The sequence below is a fragment of the Mesoplodon bidens genome (assembly GCF_964165515.1).
Source record: "Mesoplodon bidens genome assembly, chromosome: 13".
Classification (NCBI taxonomy): domain Eukaryota; kingdom Metazoa; phylum Chordata; class Mammalia; order Artiodactyla; family Ziphiidae; genus Mesoplodon; species Mesoplodon bidens.
Window position 1 is genome coordinate 30,480,934 of NC_138169.1, and position 26,274 is coordinate 30,507,207.

Genomic DNA, 26,274 nt, shown 5'->3' on the forward strand with positions numbered 1-26,274 from the left:
AGAGGTTTGAAGAAGAATCGCAAAGGGAGTTATGTCCTTGATTCAATAACAAGGAGAATTTAAGAGAAAAATCTAAGAGAGTTTTGTGTCTAACAAGAGATCCACATTCCACCCTTTAAACCACAACTACGGGAGCTGGAGAAGCCACATTCAGACCCACTGAGGCCAAACCAGGGGGCGTGGGCTCATGGGACAGTGACCCCATGATGTCACACTGGAAGCTGGAAGTAGTCTCCCTTTGGGGATGGAGTATAGATAAGCAGACAAAGCAGAATGTCTGCTGAGGAGAATGCAAAACAGCGAATTCCACCCTGAGAAACGGTGTGACTTTGGTGCCAGCGGCCAAACCAACATGTCACAGACATCAGGCTGGACTTTTCCAGGAACTGCCCCTCTTTAAAACCATCCATCCTCCCATTCTTGTGATTATGGTGGGAGAAAGCATCTGTCCCACCCACATCCCCTCCCTTGGCCGCAAATGCTTTCTCATGGGGCAATCCTTTTATGGCAGCGTAGAAACAAAGAGAGCGCCAGGCCAGGATCTTTCTAGAAACCAAAGCTGGAAGATATCAAATACCAGAGCTAAAGGCACCCTTGTTTTTTTTACCATGTGGATCCCAGTACCTTCCAATAAATTCCCCTTTTTCCTGAAATTAATTTCAGTTGAGTTTCAATTCCCTATAGTCAAGAGTCCTAACTAATTCCATTCACGTTTAAATCGTTTTCTGCTTAAATTGTCATCCATTAGTTCTCCCACAACACACAAGGCTTAGTTCACTGAAAGTCGCACCTTTATCACAATTCAATGGTGTCAGATGAGAGCAAAGGCTTTCTCTCAGCAGAGGCTGCCTCCACCCACCCACCCCACCTCCTTCCCATGACAAAAGTTAAACCATTCATCTGGGAATTCTAGACAAGCAGGTTGTTTCAGGATTACAGTGCAGAAGGCAGAGATCTGAACTAAGTCTGGGGGGTTTAAAGATTTGTCCAGCCCCCAGAAAAACAAACAAGTAAGTGGTGGTTATGGCTGTTACTATAAACCAACCTGATGCAATTGTGATATAAAGCTTCTGAAATCCCAAAGAAACAGAGCAATTTGGCAAAGGCCATCTTAAGGGCTTTTGCAAGATCTATCCTGTTGTTCATTACACTTTGGTTTAATCATGTTTGGATTAGCAAAACCTGAAGCTTGTATCATTGTCTTTACGAAAATCAACTACTCGAACTGCTGATAATTAAATTAACCAGGGGATGGAGACAACACAAATTCATTGTTTTCTTTTTTCTTTCAGTTTTTTTTTCTTGATCAAAATATATTGCTTCTTAGATATAAAGTATAATATTTATGCAAAGTTGCAGACAGTATATGAAAAGTTTTCAAAAATCGAAATTATGCAATGCAAAACTTAAACTCCTTTAAGTTGTCAAGTCAGAGTCTATAATTGCTCCTTTAACAGCTGTTAATTGTTAAAATTCTATTTTTTTTTTTTTTGGGTGTATGATCCTTTTAATGTGCTGTTGGATTCTGTTTGCTAGTATTTTGTTGAGGATTTTTGCATCTATGTTCATCAGTGATATTGGCCTGTAGTTTTCCTTCTTTGTGACATCCTTGTCTGGTTTTGGTATCAGGGTGATGGTGGCCTCGTAGAATGAGTTTGGGAGTGTTCCTCCCTCTGCTATATTTTGGAAGAGTTTGAGAAGGATAGGTGTTAGCTCTTCTCTAAATGCTTGATAGAATTCGCCTGTGAAGCCATCTGGTCCTGGGCTTTTGTTTGTTGGAAGATTTTTAATCACAGTTTCAATTTCAGTGCTTGTGATTGCTCTGTTCATATTTTCTATTTCTTCCTGGTTCAGTCTTGGCAGGTTGTTCATTTCTAAGGATTTGTCCATTTCTTCCAGGTTGTCCATTTTATTGGCATAGAGTTGCTTGTAGTAATCTCTCATGATCTTTTGTATTTCTGCAGTGTCAGTTGTTACTTCTCCTTTTTCATTTCTAATTCTATTGATTTGAGTCTTCTCCCTTTTTTTCTTGATGAGTCTGGCTAATGGTTTATCAATTTTGTTTATCTTCTCAAAGAACCAGCTTTTAGGTTAATTGATCTTTGCTATCGTTTCCTTCATTTCTTTTTCATTTATTTCTGATCTGATTTTTATGATTTCTTTCCTTCTGCTAACTTTGGGATGTTTTTGTTCTTCTTTCTCTAATTGCTTTAGGTGCAAGGTTAGGTTGTTTATTCGAGATGTTTCCTGTTTCTTAAGGTGGTATTGTATTGCTATAAACTTCCCTCTTAGAACTGCTTTTGCTGTATCCCATAGGTTTTGGGTCGTAGTGTCTCCATTGTCATTTGTTTCTAGGTATTTTTTAATTTCCTCTTTGATTTCTTCAGTGATCACTTCGTTGTTAAGTAGTGTATTGTTTAGCCTCCATGTGTTTGTATTTTTTACAGCTCTTTTCCTGTAATTGATATCTAGTCTCATAGCATTGTGGTTGGAAAAGATACTTGATACAATTTCAATTTTCTGAAATTTACCAAGGCTTGATTTGTGACCCAAGATATGATCTATCCTGGAGAATGTTCCATGAGCACTTGAGAAAAATGTGTATTCTGTTGTTTTTGGATGGAATGTCCTATAAATATCAATTAAGTCCATCTTGTTTAAGGTATCATTTAAAGCTTGTGTTTCCTTATTTATTTTCATTTTGGATGATCTGTCCATTGGTGAAAGTGGGGTGTTAAAGTCCCCTACTATGATTGTGTTACTGTCGATTTCTCCTTTTATGGCTGTTAGTATTTGCCTTATGTATTGAGGTGCTCCTATGTTGGGTGCATAAATATTTACAATTGTTATATCTTCTTCTTGGATCGATCCCTTTATCGTTATGTAGTGTCCTTCTTTGTCTCTTCTAGTAGTCTTTATTTTAAAGTCTATTTTGTCTGATATGAGAATTGCTACTCCAGCTTTCTTTTGGTTTCCATTTGCATGGAATATCTTTTTCCATCCCCTTACTTTCAGTCTGTATGTGTCTCTAGGTCTGAAGTGGGTCTCTTGTAGACAGCATATATATGGGTCTTGTTTTTGTATCCATTCAGCCAATCTGTGTCTTTTGGTGGGAGCATTTAGTCCATTTACATTTAAGGTAATTATTGATATGTATGTTCCTATTCCCATTTTCTTAATTGTTTTGGGTTCGTTATTGTAGGTCTTTTCCTTCTGTTGTGTTTCTTGCCTAGAGAAGTTCCTTTAGCATTTGTTGTAAAGCTGGTTTGGTGGTGTTGAACTCTCTCAGCTTTTGCTTGTCTGTAAAGGTTTTAATTTCTCCATCAAATCTGAATGAGATCCTTGCTGGGTAGAGTAATCTTGGTTGCACGTTTTTCTCCTTCATCACTTTAATTATGTCCTGCCACTCCCTTCTGGCTTGTAGAGTTTCTGCTGAGAGATCAGCTGTTATCCTGATGGGGATTCCCTTGTGTGTTATTTGTTGTTTTTGCCTTGCTGCTTTTAATATGATTTCTTTGTGTTTAATTTTTGACAGTTTGATTAATATGTGTCTTGGCGTATTTCTCCTTGGATTTATTCTGTATGGGACTCTCTGTGCTTCCTGGACTTGATGAACTATTTCCTTTCCCATATTAGGGAAGTTTTCAACTATAATCTCTTCAAATATTTTCTCAGTCCCTTTCTTTTTCTCTTCTTCTTCTGGAACCCCTATAATTCGAATGTTCGTGCGTTTAATGTTGTCCCAGAGGTCTCTGAGACTGTCCTCTGTTCTTTTCATTCTTTTTTCTTTATTTTGCTCTGCAGCAGTTATTTCCACTATTTTATCTTCCACCTCACTTATCCGTTCTTCTGCCTCAGTTATTCTGCTATTGATCCCATCTAGAGTATTTTTTATTTCATGTATTGTGTTTTTAATCGATGCTTGATTCATCTTTAGTTCTTCTAGGTCCTTGTTAACTGTTTCTTGCATTTTATCTATTCTATTTCCAAGATTTTGGATCTTGGAAATAGAATCTTGGATCATCTTTATCATCATTATTCTGAATTCTTTTTCAGGTAGACTGCCTATTACCTCTTCATTTGTTAGGTCTGGTGGGTTTTTATCTTGCTCCTTCTCCTGCTGTGTGTTTTTCTGTCTTCTCATTTTGCTTATGTTACTGTGTTTGGGGTCTCCTTTTTGCAGGCTGCAGGTTCGTAGTTCCCGTTGTTTTTGGTGTCTGTCCCCAGTGGCTAAGGTTGGTTTAGTCTAAAATTCTATTTTTATCCTCTTAGTTTTTAAACAAAAGCCTGTGGTCCATGTCAGTTCTGAAGGCTGGGAAGTCCAAGATCAAGATGCCGGCTGATTGGCCTCTAGCGAGAGCACCCTTCCTAGCTTGCAGACAGCTGCCTCCTTCTCTTTCAGTTTTATTTAGTAAAAATAGTTAGCTTATCAGGCTAGATAAAGCTATCATCACAGCTCTAGTCTACACAGACTGGGTCCCTACAAACCTCTGTCCTGGCAGAGGAAGTTCAACATCTAGTGTCTCTGGGAGAAGCCAAAATGTTCACATACGATGAATCAAATTCAGATCTTAGAACAAAACAGTGAGATCATATAGACCTGGCTACATCCTTAAGTTAAAGTCTAGAACTAAAACAAACAGGGATGCTGTGGAAAATGTGAAGAATTCTAACCCTCCTCACCATATGAAAATGTTACTAAAATGGTAATAGTAGTAATAATGACAAAAACAACAGAGAAGGTAACAATAAACAATAATAAGGGAATTCCCTGGCAGTCCAGAGGTTAGGACTCCGAGCTTCTACTGCAGGGGGCACGGGTTCGATCCCTGGTTGGGGAACGAAGATCTTGCAAGCCGTGCGGCATGGCCAAGTAAATAAATTAATTAATTAATTAAAAAAATATTAAAACCATTTAGCCCAAAGACATCTAGAGTCAGGGGTGTAACTGTACTCTGTACAGGAGATTTGATTTAAATATTCATGAGTGGGTGCTCCCTCAAATGTGCATCTCCCTATTATTTTTCCCTCAATTCTATTCTGGTTGAATAAATACCACCTTGATCACCACAAGTGAATGACATCAATTAAATTATGACACTGAGAACACACTTAACCACACAGTTGTGACAGCGTTTTACGCACAGACATTCAGGATGGAGGACTTGAACTGCATAGACATTTTTTAAATGTATCTTACCTAATATCTGAGAGGTCGCACTTGTTTCCAGCGATAGCCATCACAATGTTTTCTGGACCATGTTCTTTCAGCTCTTTCACCCATTTCTTCAAGGTATGAAATGAATCCTAAACCAAAAGTGTAAATCAATCTTGGGAAAGACCCATCAGTGTAATATCTGAACCATGTAGAAATATAAACCCAATATAATTTAATGAAGAAAAATATCTTCAGGGGGCACACGAAGGTTAACATACTACCCCAACCTTGGCACAAAATTTAATATTAGCTAAGTTATACTTACAGAGCCTGTAAAAAGTTCCCCTTCTAAAATGGAAACTTGAAGTTAAGATAATCGTATTAGTAATTTTCTTTTATAGATAACATTAATGTTAGCCTTACCTCAACTTGAGTAAGACAAAGCTATGGGACTGAACCAATGTTCATGCTTAATCAGAAAAGAAAAAATACACACACACACACACACACACATACACACATGCGCATAAATGCACGCTTTAGAGTCCTATTTTCCTAACTGCTCTTCCCTCACAATCACCTCCAGGAAACAGCCAAGGTAGCCACTCCACTTAGGAAGCAGTGGTCAGGAACTCATGGATGGTCCCAGCATCGAATTAGTTAAAGCAGCTAACTAAGTTCAGTTAAGCAGGTCCTGAACGCTGAGCTCCAGGAGTGGGGGAAATGCCAGCAGACCACTGCTGTTATTCACTGATGGGTATCCTGGGTCCTCAAAATGATAACTAAAAATACATTCATCCCATATGCACGCAGACACACTATACATATATAAACATCATCCTTGGCGTTTCAAGTTGTATGATTGAAACCCTAATAGGAAATAAGTATCTATAACCATCAAACATGCAACATTTAAAAGTAATTTTCCTTTTCCTAAAAATCTGACATTCCGGAGACCAGTATTAGCAGGTATAACCTTGCCCTTACAAACAGTCAATTTTAAAAATGAATGATCATTGTTGTTTATTTAATTTAGCAGGTAGATTTGAAAGGCTTAGCTACATAGAGATGAGAGAAACTCAAAATTTGGTGTTCACTCACCCCAACCAGCATACTGTGGAATCTCACCCCAGGCTGCTGGTGAGACTCAGTGATGTCTCTGCCTTGGTCTTTCTAGGAGGATCACCATAAACGGCACCTAAATTCTAAAGGGTACCTCTTACCTGTTTGGTAATATCATACACTATGACAGCTGCTGCAGATCCACGATAGTACATGGGAGCCAGTGAATGAAACTGTTTAGGAACAATGGATAGTTTTAGGTCAAAGTGAACATACTTTATGCAATCCCAAGTTAAACATAAAATTATCACCCTACATCATCCCTATAGGATCCCTAGAATTTCCCCAGAATTCAGATCAGATGATAAATTTTCCTCCTCAACTACAATTTTTATTTAAAATATAAATAAATAAAAGAGCACACACAAAAAAAGGCACATTCCCTTGAAGTTTATAAACCATGAAATTCATTCTTGGGAAAAGCCAAAAATAAACGTTATTTTCAATGTTGCTATCCTATGAATTTTCTTTTCTATACCGCTCGTCACTTATCTAATATGGTGGACCCAGGGCAATCTCATTAGGATGACACAGCGATAAGATGTTTGCCAAGGGAAGGAAAAGACAAGACTGGCACAAATCACGCCACCCGGGCCTGGCTGCTAAGGAAGAACACTGCAGCAAGGGCATCTCGGCCCCCACCCTCGGGTCTGGAAGGCTGCCGTCCCACAGATTCACAACAAATGGTGAGAGAGATGAGCTTCGTTCCAAATGTGAACAGGGCAAGTGTTGCTGGTCATGAGAATCATTCATCCCCAAGCAGGACAGATATTTATCCTGGGGATACATACAGATTTTATGTATATTTTGAAGAATATATCTTTAAATATATTTGAATATATCTGAAGAATATATCACAGAGGTGTTTTGAAAGACAATAAGAAAAAGATAACTCAGCTCAATAGAAAAATGAACAAAGGATATATATAGATAGATAAATCAGAGGAAAAGTAATAAATTGCCAATAAATATTTTTAAATATGTTCAATGATAATAAAAGAAATGAAAATAAAAGCAATGATAGGGTATTCATTAATTTATTAAGTATTAAAAAGATTGATCGGGCTTCCCTGGTGGCGCAGTGGTTGAGAGTCCGCCTGCCGATGCAGGGGACACGGGTTCGTGCCCCGGTCTGGGAAGATCCCACATGCCGCGGAGCGGCTGGGCCCGTGAGCCATGGCTGCTGAGCCTGCGCGTCCGGAGCCTGTGCTCTGCAAGGGGAGAGGCCACAACAGTGAGAGGCCCGCCTACCGCAAAAAAAAAAAAAAAAAAAAAAAAAAAGATTGATCATATCCAGGGTTGGTGTGGGTTTGGGGCAGGAGGTACTCATACACTACACAGGAATGTATTTTAAGACCTGTTTATGGAAAGATGCTCAACACCACTAACTATCAGGGAACTGCAAATCAAAACCACATGAGATATCACCTCGCGCCTTTTAGAACAGGTATTATTAAAAAGACAAGAAATACAAGTGTTGGCGGGGATGTGGAGAAAAGGGTACCCTCGTACATTGTTGTCCAGAATGTAAATTGGTGTAGCCACTATGGAAAACAGTATGGAGGTTGCTCAAAAGATTAAAAATAGAACTACTAAATGGTCCAGCAATTCCTTTTCTGGATGTTTATCCAAAGAAAACAAAAATGCTAACTTGAAAAGATATATTCGCCCTCATGTACACAACAGCATTATTTACAAAAGCCAAGACATGGAAAAACTACCAGTGTCCATCAACTGATAAATGGATCATCAATAAGATATGATACACACACACACACACCACACACATCTATAAACACACCACACACACACAGGAATATTATTCAGCCATAAAAAAGAATGAAATCTTGCCATTTGCAATACCACAGAGGGAACTTGAGGGCATCATGCTAAGTGAAGTAAGTCAGTCTGAGAAAGATAAATACCATATGATCTCACTTACATGTGGATCCAAAAACTGAATTCACAGATACAGAGAGCAGACTGGAGGTCGCCAGAGGCTGTGGGTAGGGGTGGGCATAATAGGTGAAGGTGGTCAAAAGGTACCAACTTCTGGGCTTCCCCGCCAATGCAGAGGACACGGGTTGGAGCCCTGGTCTGGGAAGATCCCACGTGCCGCGGAACAACTAGGCCCGTGCGCCACAACTACTGAGCCTACATTCTAGAGCCCATGAGCCACAACTACTGAAGCCTGAGTACCTAGAGCCTGTGCTCTGCAATGAGAAGCCCGCACACCGCAACGAAGAGTAGCCCCCGCTCTCCGCAACTAGAGAAAGCCCCACGCAGCAACGAAGACCCAACGCAGCCAAAAATAAATAAATAAAATAAATAAATTTATATTTAAAAAAGGTACCAACTTCCAAGTATAAAATAAATAAGTCAGGGGAGGGAATCAATAGCATAGTGACTATAGTTGATAATACTGTATTGTATATTTGAAAGTTCCTAAGAGAATAGATCTTAAAAGTTCTCATCACGAGAAAAAAAATTGTAACTGTGCAGTGACGAATGTTACCTAGGATGTGAACTAGACTGACTGTTGTGATCATTTCACAATACATACAAACACCGAATCACTATGTTGTAAACCTGAAACTAACATAATGTGGTATGACAATTATACATCAATTTTTTTAAAAAGTCAAGTACATAGAAGCAAAGAACAGAGTGGTGGTTAGCAGGAACTGAGGGTGCTGGGTAGGGGTGGATGGGAAGACACTGATCAAAGGGGATGAGATTGCAGCTATGTGGGTAAGTCTAGAGATGGAATATACAGCGTGATGACAGTGGTTGATAATACTTGAACCTGGAAATTTGCCAAGAGAATAGATTTCATATGTTCTCACCACTTAAAAAGGGTGACTATGTGAAGAGAAAATATGCTAATTAGCTTGACTGCAGTAATAATTTCACTGCGTATACATACATCAAATCATCGTGTTGCACACCTTAAATATATACAATTTTTATCTTAAAAAAAAGAGATCTTCTTTCAAAGCTACTGTTGGTAACATATAACAAAAAGTTGAAATGTGCGTATCGTTTGACCCCAAAGTTCCACTTTTGTGATCGTCACACAAAGATCCTCATACTTATGTGGTAAATGGGAGAAAAATATTCAAAACAACCCAAAGGTTCATCATAGAGAATTCATTAACAGTGTATGTATATCATGGAAATGCCACAACCATTAAAATGATGGTGAGGATTTTTATTTATAGGAAAAGATATCCTTGACATACCGTTAAATGAAAACAACAGTCTCAGGGCAGCAGATGCAGCATAATATAATTTTGGGTAAAATGTGTCTGGGTGTGTCCGTGTGTATAGGCATAACATAATGTTTCTCAAAATGGTAACAGTGGGATTTCTCATCACGTGTACCTTTTCCTCATAAGAGTCTGTACTGTATAAATTTTTATGATGATTTTTAAATGACTTTTAAATTTTATAAAAGCAGCCATATTTCAGCCATAAAAAATAATGAAATAATTTTCAGCAACACGGAGGGATCTAGAGATTATCATACTGAGTGAATGTAAATCGGACAAAGACAAATATCATATGATATCACTTATATGTGTAATCTAAAAGAATGATACAAATGAACTTACTTACAAAACAGAAATAGACTCACAGACATAGAAAACAAACCTATGGTTACCAAAGGGGAAAGGTGGGGGGAAGGGATAAATTAGGAGTTTGGAATTAACGTATATACACTATTATATATAGAACAGACAGTCAACAAGGACCTACTGTAGAGCACAGGGAACTCTACTCCATGTTCTGTAACAAACTATGTGGGAAAAGAATCTGAAAAAGAATGGATATATGTGTATGTACAACTGAATCCCTTTGCCGTACACCTGAAACTAACACAACATTGTAAATCAACTACACTCCAATATAAAATAAAAATAATATTTTAAAAAAAGAAAAAGAGGGGCTTCCCTCGTGGTGCAGTGGTTGAGAGTCCGCCTGCCGAGGCAGGGGACACGGGTTCATGCCCAGGTCCGGGAAGATCCCACATGCTGTGGAGCGGCTGGGCCTGTGAGCCATGGCCGCTGAGCCTGCGCGTCCGGAGCCTGTGCTCCGCAACGGGAGAGGCCACAACAGTGAGAGGCCCGCGTACCGCAAAAAAAAAAAAAAAAAAACAAAGAAAGAAAAAGAAAAAGAAATAAAAATAAAAAGCAGCCATATTTACTGGGGAGTCGGGGGGAGGCGGGGAGCAGGGAGAGAAAGTTCGGATCCTGATGCTTTCCTGGCAAACAACAAAACCATCGTTCATTTTTACTTCCCGTGCAATACTTTTCATTGAATCAACACTGGCCAAGTTGAAATGATCCTATTTGGAAATTGGAAGCACATCCAAAGCTGAGGATTCCTTTTACTGCAGGATGCTAGTGTGGTCTCACCAGAGTGTGCAAAGAAGCAGGCCATCCACCCCAGCCCCACGGCCCTCGTGCAAGTCTCCACCTTGATGAGAAACTGCCCTGCTCCTGTGCGGCTTTCGGAAAAGGGAACGGGTTGGATGGAGCTCAGGATGGACCCAGGAGTTCCCAGCTGGAGGACCATGGCCGCTGACCAGGAGTCACTGAGCACAGAGCCTTTCCATAAGCACTGGCTGCCCAGCTCTGAGTTTGTTGTCCTTGTCAGGCATCAAAAATCTATTTTTAGTCCATCCTTTGGCAACCCACTCCAGATGCAGAAACCAAAATCAGAATTCCTGCCATAAAGGAGAAAAAAGCCATGCATTTTTTAAAACATTTCTGCTTTGCTAATGGAAAGGAATACATATAAAGTGTCCTTTTAGCCCAATTCTATAAAATGTCAATTTTTCCAAAATAGCCTCTGTCTAAGAATGGTCCACTTAAACACTCGAAGCAGGAGAGTCAGTACAAAATGTATACACAAAGAGGAGCAAATCGTGGATTTTCTAAGACAGAATTCGTTTTCAGCTGTAACACCGTGAAGTGAATCTGAAACGGTCACTACTGTGCAGGTCTCATGAATTATTTACTAGAGCTTTGTACATAATGCATTACTTGCTCTTTCCTTCCTCCAAATGGAATCATTTTGAAATAAATCTGTTGATGAAGCCACTTAAACTTTATTACCAGGGACCTGGGGGTTTTAATGAGTTAAAGTTTGTGTCTCAGTTCCAAAACCCAGTAATGCGTTGGCCAAAGGATAATGTTTGTGGAGGACAAGAAGATAAATCACATCCGGCCTACAATGTGTATACTTTTCCCCTACAAATATAAAACAAAAGCCACCATCAGCCTCAGCACTCATTATGACATCATTCCATTTCCGTGGGGTTGGAATTAAGACTGAAGAAACACTCTCATAAAAGATTCTTCTAGAAACAAAGTTCTCAATCACAGGAGGTTGATAAAACTTTTTTTAAAATCTCACCTTGAAAGGTTATTTGAAAATCAGCACAATAGGTGCCAATTCAAAATCCCTTCTTCCCTAACTATTCAACAAAATATCCAGAATGCCAAATTAAAGTGTTCAGATAATTCTCAGGTGACATTTGTTTAGAAGAAGCACAGGCATTGTTAACAGTCAATCTGTCCCTCAAAAGAAGAGGCTGTATGGGCTTCCCTGGTGGCACAGTGGTTGAGAGTCCACCTGCCGATGCAGGGGACACGGGTTCGTGCCCCGGTCCGGGGAGATCTCACATGCCGTGGAGCAGCTGGGCCCGTGAGCCATGGCCGCTGAGCCTGCGCGTCCGGAGCCTGTGCTCCGCAACGGGAGAGGCCACAACAGTGAGAGGCCCATGTACCGCAAAAAAAAAAAAAGAAAGAAAAAGAAGAGGCTGTTTATGTCCATGTGTGTGAAGGTTTGTTTGTAATTGCTGAATGTCTACAGGGTAAGGGCAAGGGAATGGCCCTCTCTGAGCTTCTAAGACCCTCAGCTTTCACAGGTGCAAAGTGCTGTTCCCACTTCCAGCAATGGGCAAGATGATAAGTGGGCATGACCCTTCTGGAAAGCATCTGGACAATGTATTTAGAAAGTCTTACCTAAATGTCCATCGACAGAGGAGTGGATAAAGAAGATGTGGTACATATATATATATACAATGGAATATTACTCAGCCATAAAGAAGAATAAAATAATGCCATGTGTAGCAACATGGATGGACCTAGAGATCATCATACTAAGTGAAGAAAGTCAAACAAAGACAAATATCATATGGCATCACTCATATATAGAATCTAATTTTTAAAAATGATACAAATGAACTTACTTACAAAACAGCAACAGACATACAGACAGAGAAAACAAACTTATGGTTACCAAAGGGGAAATGTTGGGGCGGGAGGATAAATCAGGAGCTTGGGATGAACACATGCACACTACCATGTATAAGATAGATAACCAGCAAGGACCTATTGTATAGCACAGGCAACTCTACTCAATATTCTGTGATAACCTACATGAGAAAAGAATCTAAAAAAGATTGAATATATGTATATGTACAGCTGAATCACTTTGTTGTACACTTGAAACTAACATAACATTGTAAATCAACTATACTCCAATAAAATTAAAAAATTTTTTAAAGTCTTGAAACATTCATATGCTTTGACTCAATTCCACTTCTGAAAGGGATGATCAGAGATGGCCTCAAAGAAACCAGAATTCATTCTAGAATCATCAGTAATGCTGAAAAATTGTAATCAACCTCAATGTCTAACCATCGGGGACTGGAAACGTAACTTTGGCTTAGCCGTATGATGGAATACTGGTCAGCAATTACACTCAAGTTTCTGAAAAATATGAAATGGCACGTGAGGCAAGATGGCTTAGTATTTCCCAAGGAAGGGTTTTCTGCAGAACCCTGTGCCCTTGAAGTACTTTTTGGAAAAAAGGTTTCTTGGTCATGTAAGTTTGAGAAACTCTACATATTACGATGTTCCCCTGGAGGTTTACGGAGTTTTATTAGTACGTGAAAGGCTCTGAAAATTTCTGTACTAAAGGAACCTATTTATTTTGCTTTTAACTCAGAATTTTTAATTTACTTTTTACCATTTTCCAAGTAATATTTATTAACATATAGTGAGTGTCCTGAGAATCCACCTTAGGGGCACAGGATGAAGACCCAAGACAGGGTGTTGACCTGCATGTGGCTCTGTACCAGTTTGGGGGTGGCAGTGGTGGGGCATGGGTGGTGACAGCTCAGGTTTTCCCAGCTCTGTGAGGACACTCATGGTTCAAGGTGAGACAGGCTCTGCATGGAACCTCCTTCCCCTGCCCTGCTCTTGCTGTACCTGCAAAACAAAGCTCCCTTCTTCCCATCCCACAGCATCCTTTGTGTGCCTACACACACACACACACACACACACACACACACACTCAGCACACAGGCAGAAAGTGTTATTCCAGGAAACCTAATCCTTTAGACCACCCAGTCTGCTTCAGGCAAAATTCCTTACACGCAGGTTGGTGGTGGCATAAATTCCAAAGCAGCAAAATTCTGCACGTCAAGGATGAGCAGTGGTGGAAAATACATGAAATTTCCAAACAAGGACAGGCCCCAGCTGGGCTCTCTCTCCCCAGATGAGTAACCCAAGCCAGGGGGCTATGGCTTCAGGTCCTGGAACTTCAGGGACTGGTTGTTTTAGGATTTTCAGAGAACGCTCTGTCCCTGGTGAGATGCTTCCACGCAGCCTGGGAGCCAGTGCTGGTCTGTCTCGGGGGCCAGCGCTCGAGCAGAAATTCTCACCCTCCCCCAGAACACCAGGGCCATGCACACTCAAGGGCAGAAGCCAAAACACATCCCGAGGTCCCTCAGGATTCAAACAAAGAGGGAAGTGGTAAAGGAAAATTCCTGACATTCCGACATTCTCAGCTGGCAAAAGTTGAATGGAAAAACCACTACTGAATGTACTTTCTGTGTCATTCAGAAGAGCATTTCTAAGTTTTACACAGACCCTCTCTCTCCACAGAAAAGAGGAGGCCTATTTAATATGCCTACTCAGATGTCCTAAAATCCAATAATACGTGAAGTTTAATAGAAAAGCCTATTAAAATGGTTATTTCTGAATAATGCCATTATAGGTAAACCATCCCTTCTTTCCATATTTCCTAATTATTTTAAAAAATTTTTTAAGAAGATACACTACTTTTGCAATGGGAGGGGATTTTTTCCCCTCTGCTTTCGTTTTTCTTTTAATGTGCCAGTTAATGTCAAAGGGCTTCCTCTGCATTCGGAGATCAAAGGGTTAAAGCAAAAGTCCCAGGAGGAAGCTGGGGTTTAGGGTCACCTGACAAGGTATGTGCAAACCTTCTGTAGCAGAAAATGATATGACCAAATCCAAATGTCTTTCCACAAAAACGGTGTTGGCGTGGGAGTAAGGGGAAGAGGATCAGTGTGTTTTAAAAGACAAGGTCATGAGCTGGCCTATTCTGATCCCTAGAATAATGTGTAAGACAGAAGTCAAGGTTTCGAAGCGCTGTAGCAATTCACGTTTCTCCCACCCATGAAAAACCCAACCACAGGGACCTTCAGCTCTCAGTCCAGTTGGCTGGCGCAGGGGGGTGGGGAGCGGTCCTATAAGTGCAGGACCACGTGTGCCCCACTTGCCCCTAAATCATCGGAGGAAATGTGGTGATGGGGTAACGTCTCCCTCTCTCTCCACCAGGCTCTGCGTCCTCGACCCTCTGAGCTTCAATGTCCCATCGTGGAGGTGAGTCCCCCGCGGAGTGGGACCACAGAGCATCACCCAGGATCATACCCGAGCTGGTGACCCCACACTCACAGGCACTGGCCACCCCGGTGCCAGCAAAGCTGGCCCTCGATGCAGCCACGAGGAAACCTGCCCCCTTGCCCCGTGCATCGCCTTCCTGAGCCCAGGTCGGCCACCCGTGACCCACTGTCCTAAAGCTTCCATCAGTGCATTTAGATGTTGCCATGGCCTCCATGCTGGCTGCACAGCAGGGGCTGGGGGATGCTGTCTTTTACTGCTGGGTTGTGATATTTGTTTACATACACTGTCGAATCTATTTTTAACTTTATATCATGGAAATTTTCAAACACACACACAAGAAGAGAGCAGAGTATAACGCACGTCGGTGCTCTTATCCTCCAGACTCAGCACCCCGACCCGCGGCCCCTAATATCTGCCCCCCCTTACCGCCCAGCCCACCCCCACCACTGGAGCCCAATGCAGCGAACACTTGACATCATATCATGTTAACTGTAAAGCAGAAGGATTTTTCTTCAAATATAAGTCAAATTGTGTCACCTTCCTGTTCAACATCTGTCTAACTTAGCATAAAATCCACCCCCTGGACTGTGGTGTCTAAGGCCCTCGTTGCTGGGGCACTAGGCCTGAACCTGCAGCCACAAGGAGTCCCAGGTTTTTTCCCCAGCCGGGACCCTCCTCCACCCACACCCACATGGCTCGCCCCCTCCTTCATTCACACATTTCTCAGCTGCCACCTCCTCCTCCAAGAACCTTCGGTGAGCCCCTATCTGAGCAGCAGCAGGAACTCAACAAACATTCAGAGACTGAACCCACAGGATGAGCCAATAGCCCTGTGCAGGCAGGCTAGACAGGGGGATGGGGGAGGTGTTCCCATTTCACAGATGAGAAAACTGAGGCTCCGGATGATTACGTAAATTGCCCACACACACACAGCTCTTAAAAGACCTTGAACACAGGTCTTCTACCCCAAATTCCACATTTTTTCCCCTCATCAGCTGATTCTCTGAAATGAAGCATTGCTTACAGAGATGAAGATATGGGTTGGCACTAACCTTACTCGTTCATTCATCAGCTACCACCTGGACACCTGACACATGACAGGGACCGTTCTAAGCCATGGAGACTCAGGGTTGGTAGGTAGGATAACAGCCCCCAAAGGTTTCCACCTAATCCCTGGACCTGCAGTGATGTTACGGTGCACAGCGACGGGCACTGGGTTCCTGGCCAGCTGATCCTGGGATGGACAATGTCCCTGGGTTACCAGGTGGGCCCAGTGTCATCACAAGGGTCCTCTCACATGGAAGAGGGAGGCAGGAGAGTCAGAGAGACTTGAAGATGCTCTGCTGCGGGCTTTGAAGATGGACAAAGAAGCCACAAACCAAAGACTGTGGGCAGACTGTAAAAGGCCAGGAAACGGATTCTCCCCAGAGCCTCTGCGAAGGAACCTGCCCAGACCTGTGACAGCGTGAGCCCGGGTTGTTTGAAGCCACAGGAAAGAGAGAAGGTGAAGAAGACAGACAAATCCCTGTCCTCCAAAGCGCACATTTTCCTTGGATTGGAGGGTGGAGGCGCCGCCTTCAGAGGGGCTGTTCTGGAGATAAAGGCACACACGGTGAGGTCCCTCTCAGAGGACACTCCTCTGTCTCCATGTAGACACGACCTGCTCTCTGCCCCAGGTTGCTTGAGAGTCACAGAGGGAGACTGGCCTCAACCCAAGCGGCATAGACCATGCCTCACAATTAGAAGCCACTTAGGGTGTCACGTCCCAGACTAGACACACACGGTAAAAGCCCAACTATCAAAGCATCTTCATCTAGAGGAGTCACATCCCTCCACAGGACGGGGAGATGCCCCCCGGGGAACAAAGGAAGATAGTGGGGTCTGTCATGATGGGGAGGACGCAGAGGGCACGGGGCTGGGTCCCCTTCAGACCAGCTCAGGGCTGAGCTCCCCGCCCCCACTCCTGGATCCCCACTCCCCATCCCCTTCCCCACTTCCAGTGTCCCATCCCACTGGCCGAGGGCAGAGACGTTTACAGTGTTTCCCGAAGGATTTATTATTTTAGTACATGGACGTGTCCTTCCTCTTGCTCTCCTGTCAGCAGCATCTCTGACACACAGGAGGGCAATTCTCCACCTAAAGTCCTATTTTCCTAAATGACACCAACACCCACACACTGAACAACCCTGGGGACCAGGTCTATGAGCAACTAGCTCTGTCCCCTCTCCCACACCACCGTCAGGCTTTTTTCCTGTAGTTTCTGCCGCCAGATAACTGCCCCTCTTGGGCTGTACCGCTTTTAACTAAAGGAGACTCCTGGGGCTTCTTCTACGAGGAGCCGCTAAAAAAAGAACGAAATAATGTCATGTGCAGCAATGTGGATGGACCTAGAGACTGTCATAGAGAGTGAAGTAAGTCAGACAAAGACAGGTATCACATGATAGTCCTTATATGTGGAAACTAAAAAAACTGGTACAAACGATCTTATTTACGAAACATAAATAGAGTCACAGATGTAGAAAACAAACTTATGGTTACCAGGGAGGGAGAGGGGAGGGGAGGGACAAATTGTAAGATTGGGATTGACATATAAACACTACCATATATAAAATAGATAACTAATGAGAACCTACTGTATAGCACAGGGAACTCTACTCAGTGCTTTGTAATGGCCTATATGGGAAAAGAATCTAAAAAAGAGTGGATATGTGTGTATGTATAACTCATTCACTTTGCTGTACAATAGAAACTAACACAGCATTTTAAATCAACTCTACCCCAATAAAAATTTTAAAAAATAAAAATAAAAATAAATAAATAAATAAGAGGAGCTGCTGTGACCTGGCCCCTTCGACAGCTGTTGATCTCATTTTAACAGCACACAGCACATCTGCAGGTTTCTAAGCTGTCTTCTTCCCACAAAACCTCCATCCAGTTTTCCTTTCTGGGAGAGCTCTTGGTGGGTGAAGGAGCGAGGGGGTAGTTCCCTTATTCGGACCCCGATCCACACTTTGACAGCACTGTTCTCTGGCGGGGGGGGGGTGCACATACTCTACCTCCTCCCACTGAAGGGAGACCCCCATGGAAGTTCGTGAGGAGGCGCCCCAGGGTAGAGCCCCCCCAGCAGTGCTCCAAGTGTGTGCTCTGCGCTGGGAGCTGGGCCTCTCTTTCCAGGGGCTGCAAGGCGAGTGGGGGAGAAAACAAAGAGCAGCTCATTTGGAGCCTGTAAGAGGCCTCTTTCTTCAAGGTTTCCTGAAGGCCAAAATTTCCTCTGACTTTAGCTGCAGCCTATGAATAGTGAACCACTTTCCTGACCATGGACTCCAGGGTCCTGAGAAAGAAGGAACGAGAGCAGACAGGTTTCTTTTGATGTTTGTAAAAGAGCCTGAACTTGACCTCAGATACCTGCTGTCTTCAGTTCTCTTTTCCTTCTCAAGGACCCATTCAGACCCAGCAGTGAGGCCAGGGCATTCTCAGCTGCATCCCAGCACCCGACCTCCAATCACCTAAGTTTCCAAATGATGGGAGACTGGTAGGTGCTGGCAGAATTCAGCTGAAGTAGGGGAACAAGCAGTACCACTAACCAGCCCGGGCACCCAAGTTTTCACAACTGCACCCACGAAGCTGTCAGCTCCTGGGGTCTCAGTGACGTTTCCTTCTTTAGGCACCCGGGGCTCAAGGTAAACTCCCGACAGAAGGAACAAGTAAAGATTAAACAAACCCGGGTGGTGCCAATATAACTCTTTAGTATATATTTTCTGGAATCTTTTAAATCTCTCACAATTGGGGGGGAAAAAAAGTCTGTGCACTCACCAGGAAAGTGACCATAAGCCTTTTGAATCAATGGGTTTCAGAATATTATCCCATTAGCATTAGCAGTATGTATTAAGTCATAAAGTCTGGTCTTGGGTTAGATAATATTGCTGAAATAAAACTAAATCAGCTGCAAATACTACTACTTTGATGACTGATTCCTTCTTTTAAAAAATATACTTAGTCAAATACCATAAATTTCAAGTCTAATAATGGTTTGGTACATTGTAAGTGATAACTTCACAAATATGACCTTGTTTATGGCACTACATGAATTTACTACAGGGACCACACTTAAACATTTAAAAGATTTAATACTTTATTCAACATTTTTTCTTCAGGTACTACTCTGAGGTCAAGATTGCACTTCCAAATCACGAGTAATCTCCAAAAAGATGAAAGACAGTGTGAAACTCACTTATCACTTATAATTTAAAGTTTTAAGGAGTAGGCAACGTCAAATTCACTATGGATTCAATACAATCCCTATCAAAATCCTAGCTGTAGTTTTTTTTGATAAACATTTACAAGCTGATCCTAAAATTCACATGGAAATGCAAGGGACCCAGAAGAGCCAAAAGAACCTTGAAAAAGAAAAACAAAGTTTGAGGATTCATACTTTCCAATTTCAAAGCTTACTACAAAGCTACAGGAAAATTTTAGATCAAAGGAATAGGACCGAGAGTCAGGAATTAAACCCTCACACGTGTGGCCAATTGATCTTCAACAAAGGTGCCAAGACAACTAACTGGGCAAAGAATAGTCTTTTCAATTGTGTGTATAATACTGACGTACAAAGAATGAAGCTGAATTCCTTTCTTACCAAGATACACAAAAAGTAACAACAAATGATCAGAGAGCTAAATGTAAGAACTAAGACTATAAAACTCTCAGACGAACATACAGGAGTAAATCCAGTGACCCTGAGTTAGGCAAAGACAAGTGTTGGCGAAAATGTGGAGAAATTGGAACCTCATGCATTGCTGGTAGGAATATAAAATGGTGCAACCACTTTGGAAAACAGCTTGGCAGCTCCCCAGAATGCTAAACTTAAGAGTCACGACCAATTTCACCCCTAGATACACACCCAAGAGATTTTTTTAAATGCATCTGCACAAAACCTTGTACAAGAATGTTCACAGCATCATTTATTCATAAAAGCCAAAAAGTGTAAACAACCCAAACGTCCATCGACTGACGGATGGATAAACAAAATGTAGTAATGCATACGATGGAGCATAAACAGCTGTAAGGAGGAAGTACTGACCCAGCTACAACACGGATCAACCTTGATGACATGATGCTCAGTGAAAGTAGACAGTCAGAAAACCCCCAGACTGCATGAGTCCATTTATATGAAATGTCCAGATTAGGAAAATCTAGAGACTGAAATTAGCCGAGGGCTGGGGGATTTGAGGGGAGGCTATTTTTTAGTCTGTATGTGTGTTCTTCAATTTCATCCTTAAAAAGCATAAAACGATGAGCTTGATTTCAGAAGCCAGTCTATCCAACTTCAGATGTTTGCAGAGGACTGGAGAGTTTTTATGCTAATAACGGAATCATCAACTCGCCTTTGTGGCGTCTGTGACTGTGGTTCATTTGAAATCAAAACTACACAAATGCAACCATTACAGCTCAGGCAGTCCACTAGGAAAGACAGGCAGTCCACTAGGAAAGACAGACAGCTATAACACTGACTCTAACCAAATGAAACAAAAGAATAAGATGAGGGCTTCCCTGGTGGCACAATGGTTAAGAATCCGCCTGCCAATGCAGGGGACACGGGTTTGAGCTCTGGTCCGGGAAGATCCCACATGCCACAGAGGAACTAAGCCCGTGCGCCACAACTACTGAGCCTGCGCACTACAGCCCGTGAGCCACAACAAGAGAAGCCACCGCAGTGAGAAGCCCACGCACCGCGACAAAGAGTAGCCCCCGCTCGCCACAGCTAGAGAAAGCCCGCGCGCAGCAGCAAAGACCCAACGCAGCCAAAAATAAATAAATAAAATTAATTAATTAATTAAAAAAAAAGAATAAGATGATGCTAATATTTTTCCAGGTTAGATTCTTAAAATAATGCTGCTCTGATGGATCAGACCAAGAGAAGGAAGCCTGACATTTTACCAAGATACTGACATTTTCAATGGCGTTATTCTATAGATTGTGATTGTGTTTTAAAGCAGGCACAGAAGGATCTGGAAGCACACATCTAGAAAGTGAAGGTTGCATCTCACATTGTGATATTTAATAGCAATGAGGATATGCTGGTCCCCAGTTTAAGTGAAAAAACAAAGGAGGAAATCAAAGGAAACTCGGAGGGAAGGAATGACGTGTTGATACCGTGGGAGAGAAGTCTCATCTCTCCTCACAAATTCTGACGATGGGAGGACAGACCTGGGCAGATAAATTCCTTTCTCTTCCTGGGGTTCTCTCTGAGCTGCAGTTCCTGAGTACATCCTTCTAGGGGCTTTGCTCACCTACCGCTGCTCCTCCTCACAGATCAGCATGGAGCGGAAACCAGCACCCATGAGAACAGGGCAGGATGGAAACCCCAAAAGCCCCCACCGAGCTCCAACACGGGCACTCTTCCCTTGCAACACCCCTCTGGGGAGCAGCAAAGTAAATGCACAAATCTCAAAAATGGTAAGCTTTTAACAAACTGGATTCAACAATCAATTGGAAATGGTTACATTTTTTTAAAACCATTTTTCTTACAGAGGCACTCGGTGGATTACCATTTGCCATTGAAAGAACTGGAGGATGCCCATCATATATGGCTGAACTAAAAGCAAAATTAAGACAACGTATCAATAAAGAACACACTCTTACACCCAGATAAAACTCTAGTTTGAAAAGATACATGTACCCCTATGTTCATAGCAGCACTATTCACCATAGCCAAGACATGGAAACAACCTAAATGTCCATGAACAGAGGAATGGATAAAGAAGATGTGATACATATACACAATGGAATACTACTCAGCCACAAAAAGAATGAAATAATGCCATTTGCAGCAACATGGATGGACCTAGAGATTATCATACTAAACGAAGTCAGAAAGAGAAAGACAAATACCATATGATATCATTTATATGTGAAATCTAAAGTATGACACAAATGAACGTATCTATGAAACAGAAACACACTCACAGACAGAGAGAATAGACTTGTGGTTGCCAATGGGGGGTGGGCAGGGAAGGACTGGGAGTTTGGGATTAGCAGAGGCAAACTATTATATATAGGGTGGATAAACAACAAGGTCCTACTGTACAGCACAGGGAACTATATTCAATATCCTGTGATAAACTGTAATGGAAAAGAATACATATATGTATAAGTGAGTCACTTTGCTATACAGCAGAAATCAACACAACACTGTAAATCAACTATACTTCAATAAAATTTAAAACAAAAAAAGAATGAATGCACTCTTATACAAGGACAGGAGAACCGGGATCCTTTTACATCTTCAGTGCCCAGAGGGAAAAATAAACTTTCAAGAGTTCGAATCTGTGCCACACGTATAATGCAGGATTAGTACCGGCAGTAAGTAGCGCATCGACGGAAGTGCTGTGTGTGCCAGGCAGACACAGGCTTGGTCTAATTTTGAGGAATTAACATATGCAAAGCACTGCACTCAGCAGTCTCCCTCCTTGAGGACACAGAGATCTGTCTTGATTTTGTCAACTCATAAATCCAAAGAGATTGGGTTTGTTTAGCGTTGTGAAAACTAAGGAGAACAGCAGCAGATTTCTATGAAGATAAGGAGGGAAAATAAAACGCACTGGACTCCAACAATTAATGAGAGAACCAACAGCACTCTGCACCAGCAACAGCAGGGAATTTATTTTTAGCTCAAACATGAGGCAACGTCATTACCAGCACGATTAAGTCCCGCAACGAGCTTCCAAAACGACTGAAAGACTGCCATCCTGGAGAGACGGGGGACCGCACAGGGGGACCACAGGCAAGGTCAGCCGGGAGTCACACACCAGCCCTTCGAGGGTCAGAGGGATCGGACGACCAAGAGTCTGAGTGGATACAGCTCACTTGCTCTTCACAAACTGGATTCACCTGAAGTTACCACCCAAACCCCATCCCTCTTCCCTGAAGTATAAAGAGAATCACTAGTACGGAGCTGTGCCTTGCACTTACAAGGCTAACACTTTTCAAATTATAGGCCCAGTAATATAGTCACAGGTGTCTATAACGTCTAAGAGTCAAATTTTAGAAAAGCAATTAGAAGAATTAAAAATACAGTCATATGAAAAAAATTTTATTGCTATGTTGCTTTGAGATGCTAAGTGGGCCAGACTCCAAACTAAAATAGTCACTTTAGAGCCAAATTTCATCAAAAGCAATCGACCCCTTGAATATTTTATTGGAATAAGTAACTAAATGTCAAATGTCCTGTTTAGATTATACAGAAATCTCCCTTTAAGGACACTATTATCAAGTGAAAACGGCAGATTATAAAGACTCATGATCCCACTGATATGAAATTATCAGCACACACAGTGAGCTATCTGAAGGATGGTCACCTAATGTCAACAGTGGAAATATCTGGGGGTTGGGATTTTGGATAATTTTACTTTCAACTGTATGGTTTTGTATGATTTTTCTATCATAACAGAACTATAAAGCACAGGACCCAGACTGCTGGATTCAAATTTCAGCTTTATACCTTATTAGCTGTGTGATCTTGAGCAAGTTACTTAACCTCTCTGTGCCTGGGTGACCTCCCCTGTAAATGGAGATAAAGTCCCCAGCTCAGAGTGTTGTGAGCAGACTGAATGCATTGGTGCACAGAAGGCACTCAGCACAGGGCTGGAGCACAACAAGCCTTCAGGACACGGCAGCCGGCGGTAGAAGCCACAGTGCTGCCAGATTTATGTAAAATTGACTTATTACACTCATCAAAAGAAGCTGCAAAAGCAACTGTTTCATGGGCAAAAGTAAAAAGGGGAGCAAGAAAATCTCACTGCTTAAGTTTAAATAACAACCCCTCAAACTCCCAAAACAAAAAACCAGCAGATCTACTACAGAGAACACACAAGTACATGCACAAGAGGTCCCTAAGAAGACATTTCCCCTGGAATCCATCCCCCTCACTTCAGGAAACAGAGAGAAAGAGGTGCCCCAGGCAGCAGCTTCGTATGTGCATATCTGCAATCTCAATTCCGCAGAGAAACAGAAGACATTCTAATGAGGTTAGCATTTGTAGGACAGAAGATTCGTCCCAATTAAAGAAAAGGAAATCTCTGAAACGCCTTAATCTACAAACGCTGGAATGTTCATTTTAAGAGTGGGTTTATAGAAAATGAAAATTATATAAACACATATTGATTTGTTAGGAGCTGATGATGAAAAATGATGGATTATCCTGAACCCTGGATTCTCTTTCTTTGAGAGGGAGACGGTCCACAGAATCGATAAGTGAATTCAGTGGTGTATTAGAGGCTGGTAAGGGCTATGGAGAAAAATGGGGTGGGGAGGGCGGAGAGGAAGTGCTGACATTCTAGGAAGGGTGAGCAGAGAAGGTGACATCTGAGCTGGGACCAGATCAGGGGAAGTTCAACCTGTCACTCCACGATCACAAGCTCTGGTGAAAGTTTTGATCAGGCTGAAAGCTCTTGTTGAAGACAAAGTATTGGTTACCACTGTGTTCACTTCTCCTGGCCACCCCTCTCAACTTTGATAACATACGCTCTACTTACCACACACATTCTCTGTTCTAGACAGTCTGCTGGTGTTTGTTATTTCACTTTTTAAAATCTAAAGATGTGAGGTTCATGAGTAATCTCCATAAATATTTTCAGCAAAGAAAAAGAATCAGGAATAAGAAAGCAGTCATCTGCTGTTTCCGGTAACCCAATGTCCATTGCCCTGTTTCCAAGCAAGAGAACCCAGACTTTCCTCAGGGAACAAAGACTGTCCGGCTCCCAGCCAGCAGGGTTCAGGCGCAGCTGAGCATAGCCTACACCTCCAGGGGTAAGTGTACAGCCTGGCCCCACCAGCAGGGGCGCCACAGCCCCCGAGCACATGACCAGGTGGAGGAGGACCCCAGGGGCAGGTCTGGGAAGAGGTGCCTGCTTCCTGGGGTTGCTGATGAGGCCTCTTTGCCACCCTCGTGGAAGGGAAGCTGGTGGGTCAGCCTAAAAATGAAGTCAATTTAAAGGTAAGCAAGCCAAGGACTTCCCTGGTGGCACAGTGGTTAAGAATCCGCCTGCCAATGCAGGGGACAGGGGTTCGAGCCCTGCTCTGGGAAGATCCCACATGCCACGGAGCAAGGAAGCCCGTGTGCCACAACTACTGAAGCCCGCGCACCTAGAGCCCGTGCTCTGCAGCAAGAAAAGCCACTGCAATGAGAAGCCCTAGCACCGCAATGAAGAATAGCCCCTACTCGCCACTAGAGAAAGCCCGCACGCAACAATGAAGACCCAGTGCAACCAAAAATATAAATAAATTAATTTAAAAAATTAAAAAATTAAAAATAAATAAAATAGGGGCCTCCCTGGTGGCGCAGTGGTTGAGAGTCCGCCTGCCGATGCAGGGGATACGGGTTCGTGCCCCGGTCCGGGAGGATCCCATATGCCGCGGAGCGGCTGGGCCCGTGAGCCATGGCCGCTGAGCCTGCGCATCCGGAGCCTGTGCTCCGCAAGGGGAGAGGCCACAACAGTGAGAGGCCCGCGTACCACAAAAAAAAAATAATAATAAAATAAAATAAAATAAATAAAATAAAGGTAAGCAAGCCAAGAAAACCGAATAGAGACAGACGCCCTGGACAGCACGTTGGCAGGAATGGAACTCAGCCTCACCCTAAGATGATTTTGCCCCCTTCTTTTTCTCATAGCTGAAGAGTACATTTCCTTTTTTGCTTAAATTATGTCAAGCTGGGTTTCTATCACTCGCAACCAGTAGTCTTGCCAAATACAAAGAAACAGTTGGTCGCTGGCATTTTTTTCCCCCAGGATTTTCCCTAGAAAGCCAGCAGCAGCACGTTCTTACCCGTTCCTGACCAGCAGTGTCCCAGATGAGGAACTTATGAAGTTCATTTCCACAAGGCACTGTTTTGGTCATAAAAGATGCCCTGAAAAAGAAAACCGACATCTCCACGTTACGGATCACCCCTACAACCTTCACGAAGACTCCTGTTTCCAACAAGTGACGGTGGAGCCTCTGCAGGACTCCAGAAGCTGTCCTCTCAGGGGTCACGGAGAGGAAAGAAGGGCTGTGGAGTCCTGTCACCAAAAAAAATATTCTGCATTTCCTGTTAGTACAACGGGGGGTTTAGCAGGGGAGAAGGCAAAGAATGCATTCAAAACACTGTTTCCAAAACATTTATCTTCAATTGTTCTAAGATTATGCCTGAAAGCAGGAAAGAAAATAAAACCTTAGATTTAAAAAACATATTATCACCACAGTGAAGAGTGAAAGAACAGTTGGTATTCGGGC

The 26,274-nt window shown here is 42.5% G+C and overlaps 1 protein-coding gene across 2 annotated transcripts in view; it reads right to left on the reverse strand.

Annotated features, from left to right (window-relative positions):
- RAB31 (RAB31, member RAS oncogene family) overlaps nt 1–26,274 on the reverse strand; it is a 123,987-nt gene that overhangs the window by 52,153 nt on the left and 45,560 nt on the right. Inside the window, exons 3-5 of one of the 2 annotated variants that reach the window (XM_081252444.1) lie at nt 25,828–25,909; nt 6,382–6,453; nt 5,201–5,307 (exon numbers count right to left, since the gene is read on the reverse strand). In XM_081252444.1, the coding sequence (XP_081108570.1) occupies nt 5,201–5,307; nt 6,382–6,453; nt 25,828–25,909 (261 nt within the window). The remainder of the gene's footprint in view (nt 1–5,200; nt 5,308–6,381; nt 6,454–25,827; nt 25,910–26,274) is intronic. The other variant, XM_081252445.1, reaches the window with a different exon arrangement.